This window comes from Taudactylus pleione, unplaced genomic scaffold, assembly GCF_031769625.1.
Source record: "Taudactylus pleione unplaced genomic scaffold, aTauple2 ptg000199l, whole genome shotgun sequence".
NCBI lineage: Eukaryota > Metazoa > Chordata > Amphibia > Anura > Myobatrachidae > Taudactylus > Taudactylus pleione.
Window position 1 is genome coordinate 3,324,147 of NW_028284601.1, and position 23,572 is coordinate 3,347,718.

A 23,572-nucleotide genomic window follows, 5' to 3' on the forward strand; every position below is an offset into this window, starting at 1 on the left:
AGGCGATTCTAAATATCTGTTCTCTTTTCGCTTATAATTATACAGAATAACTTAGCACCACATATCTTTTTCTGCAATTTTCACTTCTTGTTCCTATTCTGTACATAAGGAGAACTGCATGGTATCATATCTTGTTCTGCCTATTTATTATCAGTACCTGAAAATGAATTATTTGCCATGCTGATGCCATATTAATTATCAGCACTCTAATGCTGGGTACAGCTAATGAACAATATAACGACCAGAACATTGGTCATTGTGTACACACGATATATCTGTGAACGACGTCGTACACAGATATATCACATCTGCCGCGATTGAACGATATATCGGGTGCAGAATCCAATGAATATGAGGTCACATGTGGACGGGCATATTGAAATGGAGTCTGCTGGGCTGACATATCGGGCAGACAAGATCGTTTATGCATAAGCCTTACCAATCTTTGGATCGGTCGTTCGGACGGCCAATCTGTCGGATCAGTGTGTACACCAGATAACGCCAGTTTTTATACAGCATGTGTATAAATGCATGTGTGTTAATGCAATAGTCTGATATTATTTTCCCTGGACATTGTAATTTAAGTGCTGCATGCTATAATCAGTTTTAACAAAAATGTCACATACTGGCAAATACCGTGTCTTCCTCCCAGTCTGTGGATTTATATGGACTGAATAAAAAAAAACTCTTTATAAAAAAATCAAAAAAGCAAACCTGCATTTCAAGTAATGTAGCCGGGATTTGCCCATGTCATGATCAGTGATCACTAGGCATAAGTATGTGGCTGAAGACTTTGTATATAGAAAAAAAAAATATGCAAGCCTGCTGGTGCATTCTCACGGGGTGAATGGTTTTGCAGATCGGTTGCTATGGAAACCTGAATGAAGTGCGAACGACGTCTGTGTGTGATGGTGGAGGGGTCTGTTTGCACAGAAACACAGTCTGCATCCCACAGAAGAGAGGATCCAAGGCTGCACGCTGTGTAAGATGACGGAAGGGGTGGGGAATGGGACCCAAATATAGCACCACATAGGACTTGAATACATTATAGTTGGGGATGCCAATATCATGGGATAGATGTCATTCACGTTATGTACAGCAGGAAGCTGTCAGGGACTTCTACAACATGATAGAGAATACAGACTGCACCAAGGGCAGGTGGACCCATTTCTCATGTCAGGACATAAGCATGGGGACAGTATATACCATACAAGTATATATAGGACCACAAGAGACCACCATACATTACACCAGTAGAAAGTTGAACACAGGACACCCATATATTGCACCAGTACATGCACACTATCAGTATCTCCTTTACAGAGGACAGAGGGCCCTTACACACCATGCAACCACTATACAAAGGGACAGCTTTATTCACTGAAGAAATAGGTAACTGCATTCACAATCACATCACAAAGGGACCAGAAAAGCAAGTCCACTAATTATCATGAGAAAACAGAAACATGTCACACAAGTTACCAGGAGACATAGGATACCTATCTATATAATAAGTGAGGATGGAGTGCCTTGAGATTGACAGTAGGAGTGTCCCCTACACATCCTCCCCTAACCACCCCCCTCACAGCTCCTACTATAGGGGAAAGGCAGATGGAAGTCGTGGACAAGGTACGTGTAGGGGCAATGGACGGGGGGGGGGGGGGGGGGAGGGAAGAGAGACCCCTCGACCTTCACATGTCCAATAAGCTAATGATACAATATGCTTAGAAAAAGAGGACCCTGCAAAGTCCTTTTAGGACTCAGAGAACCCACATATTATAACATACAACCCACATAAATAGAACAGAAAGTAGAGGATTTTGCAGATGCTGAAAACAAGCACTAGCATATATACTAAGATAGAGGTTCAACAAAATACAAGAAAGAATGGCACTTCCTAAATTATACCAGATCACCACACACCGGACCAGGAGATAAAGTATACCAGCAAACAGGGAACCGCCAGACATCACACCAGAAAATAACTCCATATAGTAGAAGAGTAGATAGAGGAGTCTCCATAAACTGCACAAGCAGTAGGGGAATCCAAAAATAGGTATGTAGTCATAATCCCGGCGTGCGGGATGCCAGTGCTCAGACTGCTGGCACCAGAATCCCAACAACCATTAGAATCCTGGCGTCGGCATTCTGACGGTAAGTAGTAAGTTTATGGGGAGGGTTAGGCACTAGGGGGGAGGTTAGGCACTAGGGGAGCAGGGTTAGGTTTAGGCTGCGGGGGTAGGAGGTTAGGTTTAGGCACTGGAGGGAAGGGTTAGGTTTAGGGTGCGGGGAGAGAGGGTCAGACTACCTACCGACGGGTATCGGTATCCTAACCCTGACGGGATGCCGGCGTCAGGATTCTGACGGCCAGGATCCGGAGCACCGGCATCCTGTACCCAACCCCAAAGATATAAAGACCACTCAAAGAGGAGGGTGACGGATATAATGAGGAGGTCACTGGGGAATAAATATATCCAGGTCAGAGCAGCACTAGAAATAGATGTGATGCAAGCTTCTCCAGGAACATTACAAAGGTGGGACAGAGACAACTCTATGGTGGTACTGCCTAGTATACGGGTGATATAACAGAGAACAGAGTTCATGTGAAAGATAACATAACTTATTCTTCAAAACTGAACTGTGATAGAACAATAGGGCCTACAGATATGCAGGTGATAACTGGGAAATAGAATCTGGGAGGACAAAATAGTCCACAATATAACAGGTGGGATATAGAAAATGTTAACCCAGGATGTCGCCAGAGGCTGCAGTTCCAAATATTGACAACTTTATTTTTTCCCCCAGATACGTGCCATAACTAATTGTCACAAGCCATAAAACAGTGAAGGTATGGGAGTCACACAGATGGAAGAACTAGAAACTTCTGGAAATATGATGTCCAAAAGGCAAGAGAAAACTCGGAGGACATCTGGGGAAAGCAGCAGAACTCCTAAAGTAGATCAACCATCCTGTCTAAGAGGAGCTTTTATCTGTCTCTTTCTGAAGAGGACAGAACACAAAAACAGGGAAGATGACCCCTCAACAAAGAACCAAAATACAGAAGGCAAGGAAGGTGTTAGAAGAAAAAAACGGAGGGTGGTGGGAGGGAGCATCTTCCGGCTACCTTGTCTTAGGCCAGCAGAGAGTACAGTTAGTTGTGAGCATTGCAATGACTTCCAGGATAAGATAGAGGAGCAAAGCAACCAAGTCATTGCAGAAGAAGAACTAAAACCATATTCTAAGGCATCCTTTCTTAGGAAAATTAGGGGTTATAGATTAATGAGGGAGAGAGACACCACAGAAAAGGAGAAAGTGATAGAAATTACTCAATTTACCCATGGTATGGAAAGTGTTGAAGTAAAGGAGCATCGAGAACAGAAGAGTGAAAAAGTTCTTGACAGTAAACATAAGGACATGGTAGAGGAAAAATGGAAAGTCATGGCAGAGCAGGAATGTCCGACAATCATGTTGGGAGGAAAAGGTCACAACTTGGTAGGACAGGATGGTCATGCAGGTTATGCAGGAGAAATGGATACCCAATTAAGAAAGCAGGAAAGTCCTGCAGAAAAGTTAAGAGAACAGGGCAAAGACTTGCCTGAAGAGGAGGTTTGTGTGGAAAGAGCAGTGAATATAGGCAAAGACCAGGTAAAACAGGAGAGTCACGCAGAGAACGTAGAGAAAGTGGAGAAACTGGGAAACTTTTTGCAAAAACAGGAAAGCCACGCAAATGGGGAAGGAGGAATGGAGAAACACTTTCTAGAAGAAGATAGTGGTGCAGAGAACTTGGAGGATCTAGGTAGTGAGTTGGTAGAAAAAGTGGAGGACCTAAGTAGTGAGTTAGTAGAAAAGAAGGAGGATCTAGTTAGTGAGTTGGTAGAAAAAGTGGAGGACCTAGGTACTGAGTTGGTAAAAAAGGTGGAGGATCTAGGTACTGAGTTGGTAGAAAAGGTGGAGGATCTAGGTAGTGAGTTGGTAGAAAAGATGGAAAATCTAGGTAGTGAGCTGGTAGAAAAGGTGGAGGATCTAGGTAGTGAGACAAACGTGGGAAATTACATCCTAGAATTAGACAGTCATGCAGAGGAAGTGAGAAAAGAGGGAGATGACTTGCCAGAACAAGACAGTCATGCAGAGGAGGTGGGGAATAACTTGCCAGAACAGGAGAGTCAAGCAGAGGAAGTGGGAAAAGCCTTTATAGGACAGGACAGTAATGCAGAGGAGGTAAAACTGGTTAGATATGACTTGCCAAAACAAGACAGTCATGCTAAAGAGATGGTAATAGTAGAAAACAACTTGCCAGAACAAGACATTAATGTAAAGATGGAGGGAGATGTGGGGAAAGACTTATCGGTGCATGAGAGTCATGGAGAGATTGCTCAAGTAAAAGAAAACCATTTGTTTGAATGGGGCAATCATGCAGAGAAAGTTGGAAACTTTGGAAATGTCTATCTGCAAACAGGTAGTCATGCAAAGAAAGTTGGAGAACAAGGAAACAGCTCGCAGGACACTTTTTATGTAGAGAAAGTGGAAGAACCAGTAGAAATCTTTCCAGAGCAAAATCATGAAGAGATTTTTAAGGAACAGGAAAAAAACATGCTGGCAAAGGGGAGTCAATCACATAAGGTAGGAGAATCAGGACAAAACGTCGGGGAGTTACCACAGACATCATCTGTTGCTGAAGACGGCTTCAGAGGTATGCTTATCCAGGAAGGAGCAAATTTGTATCAAGGGTTTGTGCCTTCAAATGCATGTCAGGAAGACTCCTACACTTCGAGGACATTGGGAGAGAACGGGGAACTGGACACAACAGTCAGGAAAAAGTGTCTGGCCACTAATACCGCTAGCATTACCATCCAGGAGGAACCACACACACAACTTATGGAGTTACAAGAGAAACTGACACCCCCACTGAACACCATGGACCTTACCTACCAGCAACAAGAGAACAGTCAGAAAGGAGTCAGTGAGGATGATGCGGTTGGTTGTGAGTCCACGGATTGGGGATCATTAAAGGAGGAGGTAACGGACATGGTCCAATGGTTGGTAGAGGAAGCATCAGACAGACTGGACTACTACACACAAGAATCCCATGGTACGGGATAATATCCTAGATACTATTCTGGATGTATCTTACAACAGATGGAGATTAGTGTATGTCTCAATTACAACAGAAGGCAACAAAAACCTGTGACACATGTCTCTTTTGGATAAATAGCAGAATGGCGTGTGTCTAGCTTTGGAAAGATTTCAAGCATGTGCTTTAAATGGAAAATTCTGAAAGTTCATGCCAGACTGGATAAAGTACTACGTGTCTGTGACTGACTATACGATCACACAGCTATGTGTCTATGGTAACACTGCAAGGATCACAGCACATGAGAACACAACACTGTTTATATATGCTGCAAGCTCCATAAAACAAGACAACCACAAGTTTACGGAATTACTGCATGCTTCACAAGAGAGAATCACATGTTTATGGAATGACTACAGTAAAAAAAAAAAAATCGTATATAAAAACACAATCAAGTGACTGTGGAATAACCGCTGCTTCACAATAAAGGACAGCACAACAACGTGTCTATGGAATGATAGCAAGTTTCACAAAAAAAATATAAGATGACTACTATTTCACAACATAGAATCACACAAACATGCTTCACAATGGGACAACTGTAAAGTATTAATTGATGTAAAACCGGAAAAGACCTTGTAACCTGTAGCCTGGTAAGTGAGTGAAGACATTAGATACAGTATATGGCTTCACCAAATGTGGCATCACCCGGGGGACTCCATACTGGCTGTTCCATGGCATATTTAACATTGACTAGAGACATTCTGCTGGCAGGGGTGGGTGCTTTCTTGTAGCCCCTGGCCAAAACAATTATCAGGAAGCAATAGCTCCTATTTATATACTACATAAAAAAACTGAAACACCACTGCTGCATAACACATTTCAAGACAAACTGTAATTACAATGTTCTTCAAACACATTTCTAAAAACAAGTCATTTAATTTCACTATCAAATTAAATTAAATGGGAATAATAAAACTGCTTTATTAAATGTGTATACGTCCTTCATGTGTAGTTTTTTTTTTTAATGAGCAGACTTTAATCTGCGTAAATAATCTGGTATTTTGTAGAAATTTACTTAGAATGCAATTTATTTCTTTATGAAAATAATACATGAAACGTTGTCTGTCCCATTATCTTCTCAGGTTACCTACTTAAGGCTGGGTGTGGTACAAAATATCGACAATGTAAAGGTCGACAGTCTCAATAGGTAGACAACAAATGGTCCACATGCAATATGTCGACAGGGACAAAATGTTGACAGGTACATAAGGTCGACAGTGCAGACAGGTTCAAATGGTTGACACACATATGGTCAACACAAAAATGGTTGACATTCTTTTTGTAATTTAACCCTAACCCTTCCCCTGGTGCCTAACCTAACCCTCCCTAAAGTGCCTATACCTAACCCTAGTGCATAACCCTAACCGTCCCCTCCAGCAGCCTAACCCTCCCCCCAAGTGCCTAACCCTAACTCTCACTCTAATCTTAAAAATGTTGAAAAAAAACATGTGTCGACTTTTCTTTTTTGCGTCGGCCACGTGTGTTGACCATTTGGACCTGTCGACCTTTTAACCCTGCTGACCTTCTGCACTGTCAACCTTTTTTATACCTGTCAACGTTTTACATTGTCGCTCTTCTATCTGGATACCCTTAAGGCTTAGGCCGTTATATGACATCCCGCACGATTCCAGGAATTTAACCCCCAGAGTTAAAACGCCAATAATTTAAAAAAACAAAACCAGGTTGGTTTTGCCTTTTAAATTATTGTCACTTTAAATCTATGGGATAAATCAGGGGAATCGCGCCAGTTCCTGCAACTCGCAGACGATTACAGAACGGCCTTAATATGCACTGGTTTTTATTGCACTTAAAACTGCTGGTGACAATGTATGTTAAGTACATATACTGTATGTTTGACATGCATTTGTTACTAGTGTGTTTCTTAATAATTGTTTGGACGCTGATTGTAGGTTTTCTCGCGCTAAGTTAAAAAAATAGAACTGCTATGAAACTCGTATAGCAAACAGTATGTCACACCAAAAAACTTTGGTTTCTAGCGTCAATCCTGTATGCATGCATTTTACTAGGTTTAAAGAAAACACTAGTAAGAGACATGTAAATATCATCAGTCTGTAAAGCTGGGTACATACCTGGACGACCAGCAATTAAACCAAAAAAGGATGAGCATGAGGAAGAGACCAGGGGGTAAATTCACTAAGATCTGAGTTTGGTCGATATGGCAATCTCGGGTGAGTTTAGGCATGTTTTTCATCTCGCAAATTTACTAAAGACAAAGGGGGTCATTCAGACCCGCTCGCAAGCGGGTCGATGTTCCCCACTGCGCATGCGCACGACGGAGGGAGCTTTATGAGACAGTAGACTGTGTTGCAGACAAAAGACACCATTATACATGTCTTTTACACAATTATAGGGCCATATCCAATTAGCCGCGGTAAATAAACTGCGGCTAAGTAGCTCGCCCGGGGCTATCCAATTAGCCCCGTAGTCGGCCTGATGACAGCACTTATCTGTTTTTTTTTCAGGACCTGATGTGTCCCGAAAAATAATCCACGATAAATGCCGTTTTTTTGCCCCAAAAAAGGCCAGAACACATAGGGCCGCGAGCTTATCGTGGCTCCTATATGTTAACGGGCGAACTATCCTATTAATTCGCCCGAATTAATAGGATAGGGGGATAAAAAATATCGGCGAAAATCGGGGATTTTCAGCGAAAAATCCCCGTTTTTCGATGATCGCGGGGATCAATTAGCACCCGAACAGTGTTTGGGGCTAATTGGATATGGACCATAGTGTAAGTTAGGTACGAATCTTCTACATAATCCTTTAAATATTTCAGAATTATTAAGGAAAATTATGCTATATGGCTGTTTAAAGATACCGCTATATTTGTTCTTCACACTCATAGAGTGTAATACCTCTTTTCCACCAAAAACCAGGGTCCAACCTGGCTTTTCAGACATGGTTCCAACCCAGGTCAGACACCATTTACACAGCACCATCGATCTGGGTTATTCTCAGGTCAGCCCCATTCACACTGAACCTGGGTCTGCACTGCTTAACTTGTGGTCAAAAAAAGTGGGAGGTGACTGCTTCACAACCACCAATCAGCTCATTTTAGGCATGACCCAGGTCGGAATAACCTGGGTTGCGCTGTTTACACTGCACCCTTACCCAGGTCCATCCTGGGTCAGACCCTGGTAGATACCTGGGTTGGATTTACACTGAGCTGCGACTCAGGTAGACCCAGCAAAAACCCAGGTTTGACCCAGGTGTAAAAGGGGAATTAGTAAGGTACGAGATATACCGTGACACCATCATTTTATAAAGAGCCTGAAAAACTCTCCAGTTACTCTTCTAAAAATACTCCGTCTCATTTTGAGAGGTCGGCACGCCATTTAGAACACGTCTTTTAATAACTATTGTCCATTGTATATCTTTACTGTACTACACATTGGTATAATCAACGTTTTCTCCACATACTCATGGAATTGGCCACATTTCAACTGAGTGAGTTAACATCAGAGCAATGAGGATAAACTTCCGATCAACCATTTATTTCGGATAAGTATTCTTTGCTTCACCACTTACCTCATCCACTCCACATTAGCGCAATGTTCCTCACCGACCGCCGATTTTTCCATTTATGATCCACGATCCATCGGTGGATCAGTTTTGATCGTGATCGGCAAACCGCCGCATTTTCCAATCAATCGTTAGTGAATGGGGGCCTTAACTTCTTCACTTCAACCAAAATCTAGCAAATCCCACATGGTAAACTACATTGTATATGGAAAGACGCCATGTTTGTTCCAGTGGTACTGACGCAGAGAATAGGGTTGATTCAACCTCAGCCAACTTCTTTATATAAATAATATAATGCATGGCAGGCAGGGTATAGAACAAATACAATAACAGACACCCACCTTATAGAACTAAGCAATATACCACCAGTGGGACCAATAGCAATTTGAGTTGTGTGGCACTCTAATATTGTTGTCATGATCCACAAATAGATAAAAAATTCTCAGGGTACAGTGTGTGACTGATTACTACTAATGTGGTGACTTCTGTACCAGCGGCCACACTGCCAGCAGCCCGGGCATAGTGTTCTCAAAACTTTCCTTACTGACTAATACTCCACAACTATCAAGTTAATTTTAGTTTGTAACACTTGCACTACTGTGCTTTTGCTAACCACCACCTTAGAACTTTGCCTTTCGCCAAAACACATCATTGCCTACCCTCCTGGAATGTTCAGGAGAATCCCAGGTCAGCAGGAAAGAAAACAAGTCTCCCAGAAGGGGGCATACCTGCCAGCTAAGTGGTGAGGACCAGATCCGTAACTAGACTTTTTGGTGCCCTGTGCCAGAAAGAGTATTGGCGCCCCCTCATTTTTCTAAGGGACATAATGCACCCAAAAAAGGGCCATGGCTTCATGGGGAAGGGCCAGGGAATAGATAGGAGAGGCCAGGAGATGCTGGGGATGAAATAAGAGGAAGCTATAAGAATGATAATAAAAGGAAATTTTACAGGCCCAAACAGCGCCCCCTGACCTGCGGTACCCTGAGCGATGGCGCCGGCCGCACTACCCTAGCTACGGCCCTGGTGAGGACATACCACAATGATGAAAATTACATCTTCAAGACTGCCCACCTTAGTGAACAATGAGGGGTTCATGTAGAGTACAACATATATGATATGGGGGGGTTGTGCTTTTTTCTTTTCATGCATTTCCATAATGTGCATAAAAACACGCTTGTGTTTGTAGGCAGATTTGCTTCTATTTTAAGTTAACTCTATATGCAGAGAGAAATGTAACGGGGAATAGAAGGGGTGAGCAAGCGAATGCCATGTAACGGTGTGTTCTCAGACCTTGTACACAGACATTTACATGGTAAATGCAGCTTTTGGGTAATGTGAATTTCTATTTTACTACGAACACTGTCAAATCCCATCTCTATGCTTTTGTTACTCAAGTACTGGCTTAAACCTAAAGTAGATGTCACTATTATTGAACTAGACGCATCATACAAAGTGGGAGTTTTTTTTCTCTGGCACATTCTATGTCACTTTTGATGTAAATTGCATTTAACTTTACATAAACCTCTCAATAGACAGATAGAATTAAAGACACTAAGCCCTGCCCACCTCCAGTCTTCCCCCAACGTATACAATAAATCAGTGGCTACCAAACTGTGCGCAGCTGCTGCCTGTGGTGCCACAGCGCTGTCACCGGGGTTCCGCGGTAGCCGTGGCCTAAAGAGGCTGGCCAGTGTATTTTTAGCACAGGCGGGAGAAGGGTTTGTGGCATGGAGTAGATCAGAGTGGCGGGGTGGGGGTGCGATGAGCAGGGAGAGAGCTGTCATTGTAAATCAATAGGCAGTGAATCCTAAGGCTGCCTTTTGCTGAATGGGGTCCTACAACGCAGTGTGTTGTGGGAGATCACGCATTTAATGTCTGATCTGATGAGCGATGCTACAGAACGGTTCTGGCAATCACAACTAAAGGTATGTAAGGGGGTGGCACGGAGAGGGGCAAACAGAGACATGGAAGGTGCAAAGGGAGAGACATGGAGGGGACAAAGGGAGAGACATGGAGGGGTCAAAGGTAGACAGACGGAGGGGGTAATGGGAGAAGAGGGGGGCAATGCGAGATAGACGGAGGGGGCAATGGGAGATAGATGGAGGGGGCAATAGGAGAGAGACGGAGGGGGCAATAGGAGACGGAGGGGACAATGGATAAGAAAAGCACAGTTTTTCTCTTTTAAATACATATATTCTTTCAACCCAACTACTTAAAAAACAGGACTGGTCTGTAATTATTTAGGCTTAGGGGTGCCTTGAAAACATGATGAAGACCCTAAGGGTGCCTCGAACTGAGAAAGTTTGAGAAACAATTGCCATAAATAATTTATCTAACAGTCCTTTATATAATGCACACATATTACGCAGAGCATTACAAAAAAAATTTCAGTTATTTACATCGAGGGGTGTTTTTGTAGAGAGGAGGGGGCTGTGTGCAGTCTCTGTGCGGCCCCCCTCATCTCTCACGATGCAGTAGACTCTGGCCTTGTGCGACTGTCTACTGAGCATGGGCAGGTTGCCGGGAACAAAGCACCCACCCCATGTTGCCGGTAACTTCTCTACTGCGTAAATCTCTGAAAAAGGGCCACCGCACCATTTTTCTGGTGAATACTTCAGCTTCGATGTGGGACTCCAGAGAGGTGAGTATAATATATGGGAGCAGGCTATGTGGTTCCCCGCCCCCTCTGCACAGGGGTCCTGGTGCACCATTCACACTTTGCACCCAATTATAGATACACCACTATTCAGATTGGTGCCTGCCCCAGTAGAGCTTACAATCTATATTCCCTATCACATGGACACACACTAGTTATTTTTTTTTTGTCAGAAGCCAATTAACCCACCAATATGATTTTGGAGCGTTCGGTATGATTCACCGCCGGCCGCATGGCCAGCGGTTCAAATCCCGGCAACGTCAGCCCGACAGAGGAGGACATCCCGATCGTCCTCAAGGTAAGTATAAACTAATCTAATTCTACCCTCTAACCGTCCTTTAGGGTGCCTAGCCCAAACCCCCCCCCCGTGCCTAACCCTAATCACCCCCTCTAAGTTCCTAAACCTAACCCCCCCTTCCCCTCCGCCTAATCCTAACCTCCCGGGGGGTGCCTAACCCTAAGTCGTCCCCCCGGAAGCCGCTAACCCTCCTACCCCCGCGGCTGTCCGCGCCCGGCATCAATTTGATCGGGATGCTGGGCGCCGGTCTCCCAGCGTGGGTAAAATGACAGGCATCTAAATTTAGACGCCTGTCATTTAACCCTCGCCGGGATTAAGTAGTTGGGAAGCTGGCTGTCGGCATTGCGACGGCCGGCTTCCTAAACGTATACCGATTTTGCACTGCTGTAGTAGGAAACCCATGCACACATGGGGAGAACATACAAACTCTACATTGATACTGACTTGGTAATGCTACTACACTGTCCGTGTATGAGAAGTTAGGCAACTACTTAAGGAATATTTCTAGAGAGCAATATTCGCCAATGAGTCAGAGAATTGTCTCCACTGCACATGGTAAGATAAATTGTACTATACATTAGCTAGGCTAGGGAATGAAACATAGGCACATATATATCAAATTAGGAACGTATTATTTGCTCCCACCCAATTCTAGACCTAACCCTGCTTCCAAACCACCCCGCCCTGCACAGAAGTCAGGCTCCTGCTGCCTTTCCTCCTCCCTGTATCAGTTTATTACAATTTATGACTAATTATAAACAAATGTCACTGTCTGCAGTGAAAGGGTGAGGTAACCGGGCTGCAGTGTTTTCTGTGTGCTTCATAAAGTAAGGTCTCCGGAAAGATGGCCGCCACCAGGAGCTCTCAATCCAAGACACTTCTTCTCCCAGAGTGCTTGTACTATGGGACGGAATTAAGAGACCGGAAACGCACATGCGCCAGTAAGTGAGACAGTGTTCTTTTGAATGGACTTCAGAGAGGCGAGAAAGCCGGGAAGTGCGCATGCGCAGTGAGCGAGAAGGGCGCCCTGCGCTTGCGTACAGCGAGAACCGAGTCCGGGTGAGGGCACTGAGCATGCGCAGACAGCGCGCTAAGGAGGTGTGATGGCAGAGCTCGGGGTGGGCGGAGGACTGCGCATGCGCACTTAGCTGCGGTGTGGTTCTGTCGCCCGCGCCCTTCCGATTCCGGGATCAGGAGCCGGGACCGTGGACACCCAGCAGTCACTGTGAGTCAGGGGACACTGTGCGCGTGGGGCTACGTGCGAAACGGGGGAGGCTGCGGGACAGTGATGTGTATACCGGGGTGTCTGTGGAGCAGGGGCACATGGTGGGGAGGCATGTCTGTGTACTGGGGCTGTCTGGGTGATTTACATAATGTGCATTGTGCTTATATAACAATGAGCGGAGGGTGTGGCATGGTTCCCACCCAGGCGAGGGTCCACAAGTACTTTAGAAGAGGAGCTATATCTCTATTATATGTATAATAAGCAATGGGCAGGGTACCTCAGCAGAGGAGCTATATCTCTATTATATGTATAATAAGCAATGGGCAGGGTACCTGAGGAGAGGAGCTATATATCTATTACATGTGTAATAATGGGCAGGGTACCTGAGGAGAGGAGCTATATATCTATTATATGTATAATAATGGGCAGGGTACCTGAGGAGAGGAGCTATATATCTATTATATGTATAATAATGGGCAGGGTACCTGAGGAGACGAGCTATATATCTATTATATGTATAATAATGGGCAGGGTACCTGAGGAGACGAGCTATATATCTATTATATGTATAATAATGGGCAGGGTACCTGAGGAGAGGAGCTATATATCTATTATATGTATAATAATGGGCAGGGTACCTGAGGAGAGGAGCTATATATCTATTATATGTATAATAATGGGCAGGGTACCTGAGGAGACGAGCTATATATCTATTATATGTATAATAATGGGCAGGGTACCTGAGGAGAGGAGCTATATATCTATTATATGTATAATAATGGGCAGGGTACCTGAGGAGAGGAGCTATATCTATTATATGTATAATAAGCAATGGGCAGGGTACCTGAGGAGAGGAGCTATATATCTATTATATGTATAATAAGCAATGGGCAGGGTACCTGAGGAGAGGAGCTATATATCTATTATATGTATAATAATGGGCAGGGTACCTGAGGAGAGGAGCTATATATCTATTATATGTATAATAATGGGCAGGGTACCTGAGGAGAGGAGCTATATATCTATTATATGTATAATAATGGGCAGGGTACCTGAGGAGAGGAGCTATATATCTATTATATGTATAATAATGGGCAGGGTACCTGAGGAGAGGAGCTATATCTCTATTATATGTATAATAATGGGCAGGGTACCTGAGGAGAGGAGCTATATCTCTATTATATGTATAATAATGGGCAGGGTACCTGAGGAGAGGAGCTATATCTATTATATGTATAATAAGCAATGGGCAGGGTACCTGAGGAGATGAGCTATATCTCTGTTATATGTATAGTAATGGGCAGGGTACTTGAGAGGAGCTATAGCTCTTATATGTATAATAATGGGCAGGGTACCTCACTAGAGGAGCTATATCTGTTATATGTATAATAAGCAATGGGCAGGGTACCTGAGGGGAGGAGCAATATATCTGTTATATGTATGATAAGCAATGGATAGGGTATCTCAGCAGCGTAGCGATGAGGGATGCTGGGGATAGCTCAGTTATACGTATAATAAGAAATAAGTTGAGTACCTCAGGAGAGAAGAGGAATGCTGGAAGTCAGGGATAGGTAAGTTATGTGTAATGAGGAATGGGGTTGGTGCCTCAGGACGAGGAATTTCTTGAGGCCGGGGATAGCTCAGTTATACGCATGGGCGTATCTGTAATGGGTGCAGGGTGTGCGGTGCACACGGGCCCCTGGATCCAGGGAGACCCACACCACACACCCTGCACCCATACTATATAATATTCACCTCTCCGAAGTCCCACGTCAGCAGCCATTATCCTGGCGTTATGTGCACTAGGGAAATTGCTGGGAAAATGGCTGCCACGCCATTTTCCCGGTGTTCTGCGCATGCGCAGTAGAGCCCGGAGTCTAGTGAACCTCTGTCAGCGCCGCGGCCACCAGAGAGGGAGGGGGGGCCCCAGACGGTGAGTGAACACTGGCCCTCTCCTCTGTTAATACGGGATGTCCCTGGTTATACGTATAATAAGAATTGAGTAGAGTACCTCAGGAGAGGAGGAATGCTGGAAGCCGGGGATAGCTTCGTTGTAAGTTTAATGAGGATTGGGCCTGCTACATCGGGAGGAGGAATGATGGAATGCGGGGATAGCTCAGTTATGAGATGGTCAGGGTATCTCAGCGGTATACCGGCAGCCGGCTTCCCGACTGTCATATCCCGGCGAGGGTGAAATGCCGGGCGTCTATATCTAGACACCGCTCATTTCACCGACGCCGGGAGACCAGCGCCCGGCATCCCAATCGAAGGGATGCCGGGGGGGACTTAGAATTAGGCACCCCCCCCGGGAGTGTTAGGGATAGGCTAGGGGGAAGGGAGGGTTAGGCACCCCTGGGGGGGACTTAGGGTTAGGCACCCCCCCCCCCCGGGGGACTTAGGTTTAGGCAGCGGGGAAGGGGAGGTTAGGGTTAGGCACCCCTAAGGAGGGTTAGGTTAGTAGATACTTACCTTAGGACAATCGGAATTTCCAGCGCTGTCGGGCTTCCGCTGCCGGGCTCTGCTGGTTTGTCGGGCTGCCGCTGCTGGGATTCGAGCTCCCGGCCGTGCGGCAGCTGGGATATCATACAGATTCCATCTCAGCAGCGTGGGAATAAGGAAGGCCTGGGGATAGCTCAGTAAATCTGCTTGCTGGGTCACACCCAGGATTTTGTTCATGCACCTATCCCAGATATGACCCGGCTGAGACTCCTTACAGACAGGCGCCCCGACCCGGCATTAATGCCAAGTCGATGATGCCTTCTGCATCACGTGATCAGCCGGCGCTTGGTGATGAGATCATCTGCGTGGCTCTTCCTATGTAGTGAATGGGACCCGGGTCGCATCGACCTGGGTTACCCATTCACACTGCATCACGAGCAGGGTTGAACACATGTTCAACCCCTCTCGTGACCAGGGTTGAAATGGGCTTATTTCAACCTGGCCTTTTCACACTGCACAGTGACCCATGTTGCTGCGCGTTCACTTTCAATAACCCGGGTCATTTGAGCAAGTGTAAAAGGGGTATTATACAATAAGGAAATAGGTAGGGTAGCTCAGGAGAGGAGGAATGTTGGAGGTCGGGAATTGCTCAGTTATCTGTATAATAAGGAATGAGCAATATTTTTTTGCTATATCTGTATCTAGAGATCATTGCCAAGAATGCAGTTTTGTTCTCCACATTCTAATCCCTTTATACCCTGGATAACTGCAGCTATGTGACTCTAAAGCTGCTCATACTTAGCTGATTCAGTTAGCGATGAGGTCTACTTGGACCTTTGCTGTCTTTTGCTCGCACCCTATAGAGCAAAAACAAGTGAGGGTATCCTGCCGTAGTAATCTGCTATGTGCTAAGCCGCACATCACTTGAGATTCCGACGGAATCTTACACTTAGGGCCGTATTCAATTAGGTGCAAAAAGTCGCGTTTGGTGAAAGCCTTTGCAGTTGCGAACTTTTTGCGCATACGTGCGTATCACGCTATCCAATAGTTGGAGTGTTCGCATGTGTGAAAACTCCATAGGCGGAAGCCGGCGAAAAGGTTTTCCACATCTCAGAGCATGTGATAAAATGTGCAAAATACCTTTTTTTGGCTAAAAATGTGGGGATTTGGTTCAGAAAAATTTGGACACCCCCATAATTACTAATTAGGCAAAATAATTAAATTAATTTAATTCCCCCTAATAATGACATGTAATTTTTGTAGTGAAAATGTAAAAAGTGTTGGAAAGTGGGTTTAAAGTACTGGGTCAGGTATTTTTGGATGCTTTATGGATGGGACAGGTGTTTTTAGGATTGCAGGAGGCTGCAGCAGGTGAATTTTTTGTACATTTTTTAAAATTGTTCTTTAAAGACACAAAAATATACTAGCACCCATTTTAATGTACTCCCAATTTAACTACAGCAATTATTTTTTTAAAAATAGCTTTTTATCATTTTTCCACACTTATGCAAATATGCATTTAACAGCCATTTGACTAAATTTAAGAACCCAAAATACTTTTATTAGGGCTATTACTACACTTCTATATCAGTTTCCAGTGTCAATTAGGCTTTTTATGGGTTGCAGACTGATTTTCCCAAAATGTGGTGGTTTTCGCTAGTTTCGCACATATGCGTTTTTTGCAATTGGGCAGGGTGAAAACGGGAGCCCGCATTGAGAAAGTACGTAAAAAGTTTGCATCAAAATTGGCAAATGAGGCAAAAACTTTTCGCCAAATGCGACTTCTCACACCTAATTGATCCTTAATTGGATCTCTCCCAAAGATTGTTAAATATCAGACTGGATGTAAAATACAGGAGGCCGGGTTCAAAACACTTGCCGGTTAGTTACGGTAGGCTGCAACTGCTCACGTCTCCATAGGCTGCGAATAAATCAGCCTTTTGAGATGTATTGCGCAAAGCTTGGACGACAGGCTTTTAAAATAATAGTGGAGTAAGTGATTGTACGTTTAAGTATTTTATAAAAAATGAGAATAGTTTTGTCAAACACACTTAAAAGCAATTCGGACTTGTCAAACTTGGGTATTTACAGTGTTACCAAGCTGATGGTTGCTTATTTTAACACAGTGGGCAGGGTGAGGCTAGGGATGGCCATTGGGGGTATCCATGGGTGATTACCATTAATGGCACAAATACAGTCTATGGTGAACCATCAATGGTCAGCACCCCTCGTTGGCCACAGCTGCTGGGGGCACGGTGGGCCACGGACCAATCAAAAACGGGGGAGGGCTTAGCGGCCGCCGGGGGGTGGGGCTAAGCTCCGTTTTGCAAAGAAAAAAAAAATCCTATTGGCACCCACTCATCCGTCAATGGCAGAGAACCATTGGCTCTCTGCCATCGACGGCTAACTATCAATGGTCGATGGCCCTCCCTAGGCGAGGCTGTTTAAGGGGTCTGTGCATTGATTGGATGTGAAGCTATCGCGTGATGTGCCCTTCGGGCAGAAGTTCCCTATGCTCCTGTGCCTCCTAGCCGTTCGGCAATATTTTTCATCGCCAATATGGGGGACATGGACATTTTGATTTGTAAATATCACGTACCAGGAAATACCTGCTTCAAATATTTTCATTGAAGTATAACTGAATTGAACCACTAGTGTAGAAAATATAGTGCATTCTACAGTTATTACGTTGGACAGTTCCATATCCATACTAGCAGTTCTGTATTTATTAAAGTAATTTAGGGCTGCCATATCCAGTTAAATTTACAGAGGGGTCTGGATTTCATTAATGAGATTAAAAGTTGGATCAGGCCGCAACCACAGTAAGCCCAGATATGTGTGTACTCAATACTCATCCTAGCCCCGGGATGACTTAGTCATGTGACATGTTATAGGGACATTTGCTTGACACTGTGCAGCTAGTGGCTAGGGTCCTCTGCTACACTCATTGACATGCAATACAGCTTTCATGGAGTTGAACGTTGTGTTCCGCCCCTTACTGCTAGACCTCCACCCTGTTTTCTTTTTGTATTCTGGGATACAATTTTGATTCTGTCCTGAATGTTTCAGGATTGGTCAAGCTAATAAAAATGTTGAGTGTCGAGTATTTGATTGGTGTCTGATGTTATTCTGCAGAGGAACAGCTACAAATCTGTGTACTGTACATAAGCATTTGCTCTGCTGACAAAGACCCAAATGTCTCTTCTGCCCTTTTGCATACAGTGAATACACTGTATGCATTCATTCCCACTGTATTTTACTATGTGTATTTCTGGTAGCATCGGATGAATAGAGCAAACAGGTACTCCTCTGCTGTTCTCCTATTTATCTATTTATTTATTTTTTTATGCTTTTGTTTCTCCAGCCAATTTGAAAACGTGCCACATTTGTTCATGTCTGTCTATAGGCCCCCACACGCGGAGCGATATAGGGGCCGATCCGACGGATTGGAACGATATTGCAGCTGCGCGCTCCCCCGGGGTTGTCTGTCACTCCTCCAGATTTTTCTGCATGCGCAAGAGTTCTGTAGAATCGACGGCCGATCTCCTGCAGGTCTGTGGGTAGGGGGCGGCATGTTGGGCATCGGATCGCTCTCTGTGTGGGGACCGCCCGATTTGTCGGCTGTTGGATCGTGGATCGCATCGCTGTGTGCACATCGCACCGTGTATGGGGGCCTTTAGTGTTGCCCTGTTAAGTTAAATGGTCACACTTGTGTCTAACATGGCATGAATTGTATACAAAATTGTAAATAAATTCAAGACTACACTGTTAATGTAGATATTTTTGTTCTTAACGTAAGTATGCGACTGGGCTCACTTCATTGTAGAATACAGGGACCTCTGTTCTATTTTTTTAAATCTCAAATATACTTTAAAAATACTATTGGAGGGGCTTACATGATTGTCATCGTCTCTCTACTTGGCGAAGTCGGAAGTGCTTTGATTTTTGTTTTGGTAGATCCATACAAGAATAAGGCTGGCATGGAGCCCCAGGTAGTGTCAACTACTCTCTCTCATAATAGATTTGATCATTGCTCCTGATGCATATATATGTTAGTGCTAGAGGGGAATGTAGAACTGATCCACATCTCCTTGGCGTTCACTATTGCTCACAAATGTTCTATCGCTGTCGTTACCCCTGTTAGCAGCGATTGGGCGGCCCGGATCCTAATGAAATGATTGCTTTACCCCATTTGGCAAGGCTGGCTGTCTTCAACGGCTGCTTTCAAACTATGTTGACCTGTTCCAGTACTGTAAGTCTGTTTCCACCACTAGGATGTAATATAAACATCCATTCACGCACAGTACATTAAGACACCCATAATAGTAATAAAAATGGCCTGTTCTCTAGGTTGGTTGCAGCGATCTATAGAATGTTGTTCTTGAGCTCATCGTACAGTTAGTGCACAGTTCTGCTTTGCAATGGGTGTGACCTGTGCCTGCCGATAGACATGAATGACTCTCTTGTCTCAGCTTTTGTCACTGCATAGAATGACAGAACTGTGTAGACACTGAATTCTGTTGAGCATTTTCTATCTGAAATGTTTCAGAATGTTTATCTCTGGGCCTCACAAACAACCACTCATTTTGCATGTACAGCCTCCTCTTCATGATCTGTAAACCTATAGTTTGTGCATGTACTGTATCTGGGGTAGTGTTGAATCTTGTTGTCCTCTTAGGTGTTATTTGGATAAACTTGCAAATATACTGACCGTTCCTGTTCACTCTTTCTCTCTCTAGCCCAGCTGTATGGACTCTAAGCCTCCATCATGGGGCATATGCTATCCAGGGTGTTTGGGAACAAAGAAATGAGAATATTAATGTTGGGTCTAGACGCAGCTGGGAAGACCACCATACTATACAAGCTGAAGTTGGGCCAGTCCGTCACAACCATTCCCACCGTGGGCTTCAACGTGGAAACGGTGACCTATAAGAATGTTAAGTTCAATGTGTGGGACGTTGGCGGCCAGGACAAGATCCGCCCACTCTGGCGGCACTATTACACGGGCACACAGGGCCTGATATTTGTGGTAGACTGTGCCGACCGGGACCGCATTGACGAGGCGAGGCAAGAACTCCACCGCATCATTAACGACCGTGAAATGAGGGATGCCATCATTCTCATTTTCGCCAACAAACAGGACCTGGTAGACGCCATGAAGCCACACGAAATCCAGGAAAAGCTCGGACTAACCCGAATCAGGGACAGAAACTGGTATGTCCAGCCATCTTGTGCCAACACCGGAGAGGGACTGTACGAGGGCCTCATGTGGCTAACTTCAAACTACAAATCTTAAATTCTTTTTATGGTGATTTATTTTTTAATATATATATGATTTTTTTTTTTTTTTTCTCTTTAATTTTACTGGCTCAGTAGAGGAGCTTTGAAGGAGTAATCCTTATCAACCAAATCTGGGTGGCCCATTTTGTTACATAATGAAAGGTAAAGTGAGATTTTGGAGCGGCTGGGCTGTAAAGGACTTTGCTAGGTACAGACAGCCACTTGCGATATCTGCCTTAATTATCAGTGTGAAGTGATTAACACAGCTGAGTAAATAGCTTTTCCGTCAGACCTCAGCAGTCACAGCTTTGTCTTGTCAGCCCGTACTGTTCATGAATAGGGCTGGTTACCTGTGTCTCAGCAGCATAAACCAGGCAACAGCAGCCCGGTATCAAATTTATCGCCTTTTCCATAAGTGGGCAAACCGAAACACTGCAAGGTGGAGGGTTTCAGTGTTACATTATCAAGGGTGCAATATCCTCTTAGAGAGTAATCTCTCGTACAAGACCAGTGCCTGATCATTAAAATCGCTTTGCAGATTGTCTGTTTCCAGCAGCTAAATCTTTTGTCTGATACAACATTATTTCTGTAATAATTTGCAGTGTTAATTAGTCTGTGTTCCTGGAACAAAATTTGGATCTCTATATCCTTCAATGCATTCCTCTTATAGATTTATTTTGGTTATCCACTTCCATCCTTCATGCTGGGTTTAATTTTCCATCTAATGAAACTCAACCCACTGTTCCCAGCACTTTTAAGGGCTCGTTCACACCTGTCCACCGTTAATGTGATTTGTAGATGCTAACGAACACCAGAATACTGTATTACAAACAAGATGGAATAGTTTCTTAAGGGCTCGATTTCCCCCCCTCCCCCCCCCCCCATTGCGGCCGATTTCCTCATATGTTAAGACGCACTACCGGTACAATAGATTATATTGGTGAAGCGTATTGGTAAGCCGCAATAGCTCACTGAAACACTTGTATTTTCCTTAGTTGTACCTAATTTTTCTGTGCACATGTGTGAACGATCCATCCGTTTACCATTTAGTGTTCTGTTCGGGCCTGGTTCTCAGATAAGTCGGTCTGTAAGTTTGTTCAAATCGTCCTTTGTCTTAAATGCATCCCAACTGGGAGTCTGGGATTTCCTAATTGGTCTGTAAATGTGTATAGACCGATGATCCTTTTCCACTGTAATGTTTCCAATCATAAGTGTCTGCTACTAAGAAGGTAGAAATGTTATGTATTGCATTGGGGGAGACCTTAGGGTCATCAAACTAGGACATATTTTATGGGCTTGTTAGTAACTCTGAATCTGCACCCTACTCTACACTAACGCAACAAACATTTACACACTACACCTATCTTTTATTATTTTGTCCATGGTAAAACTGGGAGCTCGTCCAGTTTCAGCACTTGGCACCTCGCTCATAGGCTATACACAAAATTGAGACAAGCTGACGTCCTCGCACTTGTCTGTATGGAGCAGGTCCTTTTTGTGGCGTTAATTCTTTGATAACCACAAAATGACCTTCAGTGTAGGGTTCTTTTTCCATTGTTGATTGGGGCCAACTCTTATACTTTTTTTTTTTTTTTTCTTTTTTAAATGGCTGGCTTGGTCTTCCAACCCACAGGGCAAGAGTGCCTGATATCACATGCTGACACACTGGTAAAGTGATGGGGTAAATCCTTACTGACTGACGTGCATTGCTGAGCTATGCAGACCTTCCTATGGTCTTATTTCTGCCCTTCCCTACAGTGCACTAATGCTATTCCTGTTCCAGAATGTTTTATTTCCAATAAGATTTTTTTCATGTTGTATTGCTTAAATCGTATCAATAAAAATTCAATGATGCATCCAACCTTTCCGTGCCGTGTGTCATATGGGTGTGTGTACATTCACTGTGCTCCGTGGCGTGCATTGTCTTGAGAATTGACCTATCTGTTCCACATTGGTCTTGGTACTTAAACGCTGCAATTTTCTGCAAATAGCAGGTATTGCTGCATTAAGGTTTCTTAGAACCGATCCGTGATAGTGTGCCATGAACACAGTCCTTAAATGATCTAAATGGTGTGTGGGGGTTTGGCAATAGTAAGTGACACTGGGGGAGATGTATGAAGGGGCAATATAGGGGAGGAGTGGTATAAGCACACGTTATGTGCGCTGATACCGCTTCCCCATGTAGTATTGTGGGGTTGGGTGGTAAATGACAGGAGCGCTATGCGCTTCTGTCATCGGCGCAGCGCCGATGTACGTGAACGTTCAGTGGCTCTGACCGCTCCGACAGCTGCAGCTTTTGATTTCTGCAGCTGTTGCCTGATGCATAGCACTGTCCCTGGCTGTCTGTTCCGATAGCCAGTGATTATGTATTAATAAAAACAAACCATAAAGTGGTTTTATTTTTCAATGAGCTGCAGGTGCTGCTGGGGGTGGGGGGTGGGGCGCATGCACATGGCATGTCAGATGCCGAAAGAGGGAGAGTGCCATTCTCTGGAGAGGTGAGGTATCTTCGGCGGCAACTAAGGTAATGATACATGCTGCCGATGAGGGAACCTGCTTTGCCACGCTAAATGGGCGAAGCATGTCTTGTCAAATAACACCCGTTGCCTGCCCCTTCATATATCTCCCAGTGTGTCACTAATCATAGGGGTCAGTCCAGTTATGTTCGAGTTGCAAGATTGTTTCAAGAAACTCGCAGACTTCGCATCGGAGAATTCTCCAATCCAATAAAAAATGCCTGTTCACGGTACTGGCTGTGGGGGTTTGCGATTTGTCAGCCAAATGCGATGAGAAATGCATGAAAAAGTGGGGTGACCTTCCTAGACCCCCCCCCCCAAAAAAAAATGACTATTTCGTTTTCAGAATCATACAGAAGGCTGTTGGTGGGTATAAGAAAAGTACTGGAAGTATTTCAATGGTGTTAAATGGCTGATTTGTGCATTTTATTTTATTATTTTGTTGATGAAAAGAAAACTTAAAGTTTCATACGAAAAATGC

General features: G+C 44.3%; 2 protein-coding genes across 5 annotated transcripts; both read left to right on the forward strand.

Annotated features, from left to right (window-relative positions):
* Positions 1-911: 911 nt before the first annotated feature.
* Positions 912-6,030, forward strand: LOC148518708 (uncharacterized). Of its 3 annotated transcripts, none has more exons than XM_088477161.1 (2): positions 912-982; positions 2,806-6,030. In XM_088477161.1, exon 2 carries the CDS (start codon positions 2,851-2,853, stop codon positions 5,098-5,100), a length of 2,250 nt encoding a protein of 749 aa, XP_088333287.1. In that variant the 5' UTR covers positions 912-982; positions 2,806-2,850; the 3' UTR covers positions 5,101-6,030. The 3 variants fall into 3 exon arrangements, with proteins under 3 accessions (XP_088333287.1, XP_088333288.1, XP_088333289.1); XM_088477162.1 differs by lacking the exon at positions 912-982 and adding an exon at positions 1,103-1,629; XM_088477163.1 differs by lacking the exon at positions 912-982 and adding an exon at positions 2,115-2,154.
* Positions 6,031-12,739: 6,709 nt separating this feature from the next.
* LOC148518709 (ADP-ribosylation factor 6-like) lies at positions 12,740-22,429 on the forward strand. Of its 2 annotated transcripts, none has more exons than XM_088477034.1 (2): positions 12,740-12,856; positions 20,035-22,429. In XM_088477034.1, exon 2 carries the CDS (start codon positions 20,064-20,066, stop codon positions 20,589-20,591), a length of 528 nt encoding a protein of 175 aa, XP_088333160.1. In that variant the 5' UTR covers positions 12,740-12,856; positions 20,035-20,063; the 3' UTR covers positions 20,592-22,429. The 2 variants fall into 2 exon arrangements, with proteins under 2 accessions (XP_088333160.1, XP_088333161.1); XM_088477035.1 differs by lacking the exon at positions 12,740-12,856 and adding an exon at positions 12,869-12,957.
* Positions 22,430-23,572: the final 1,143 nt, after the last annotated feature.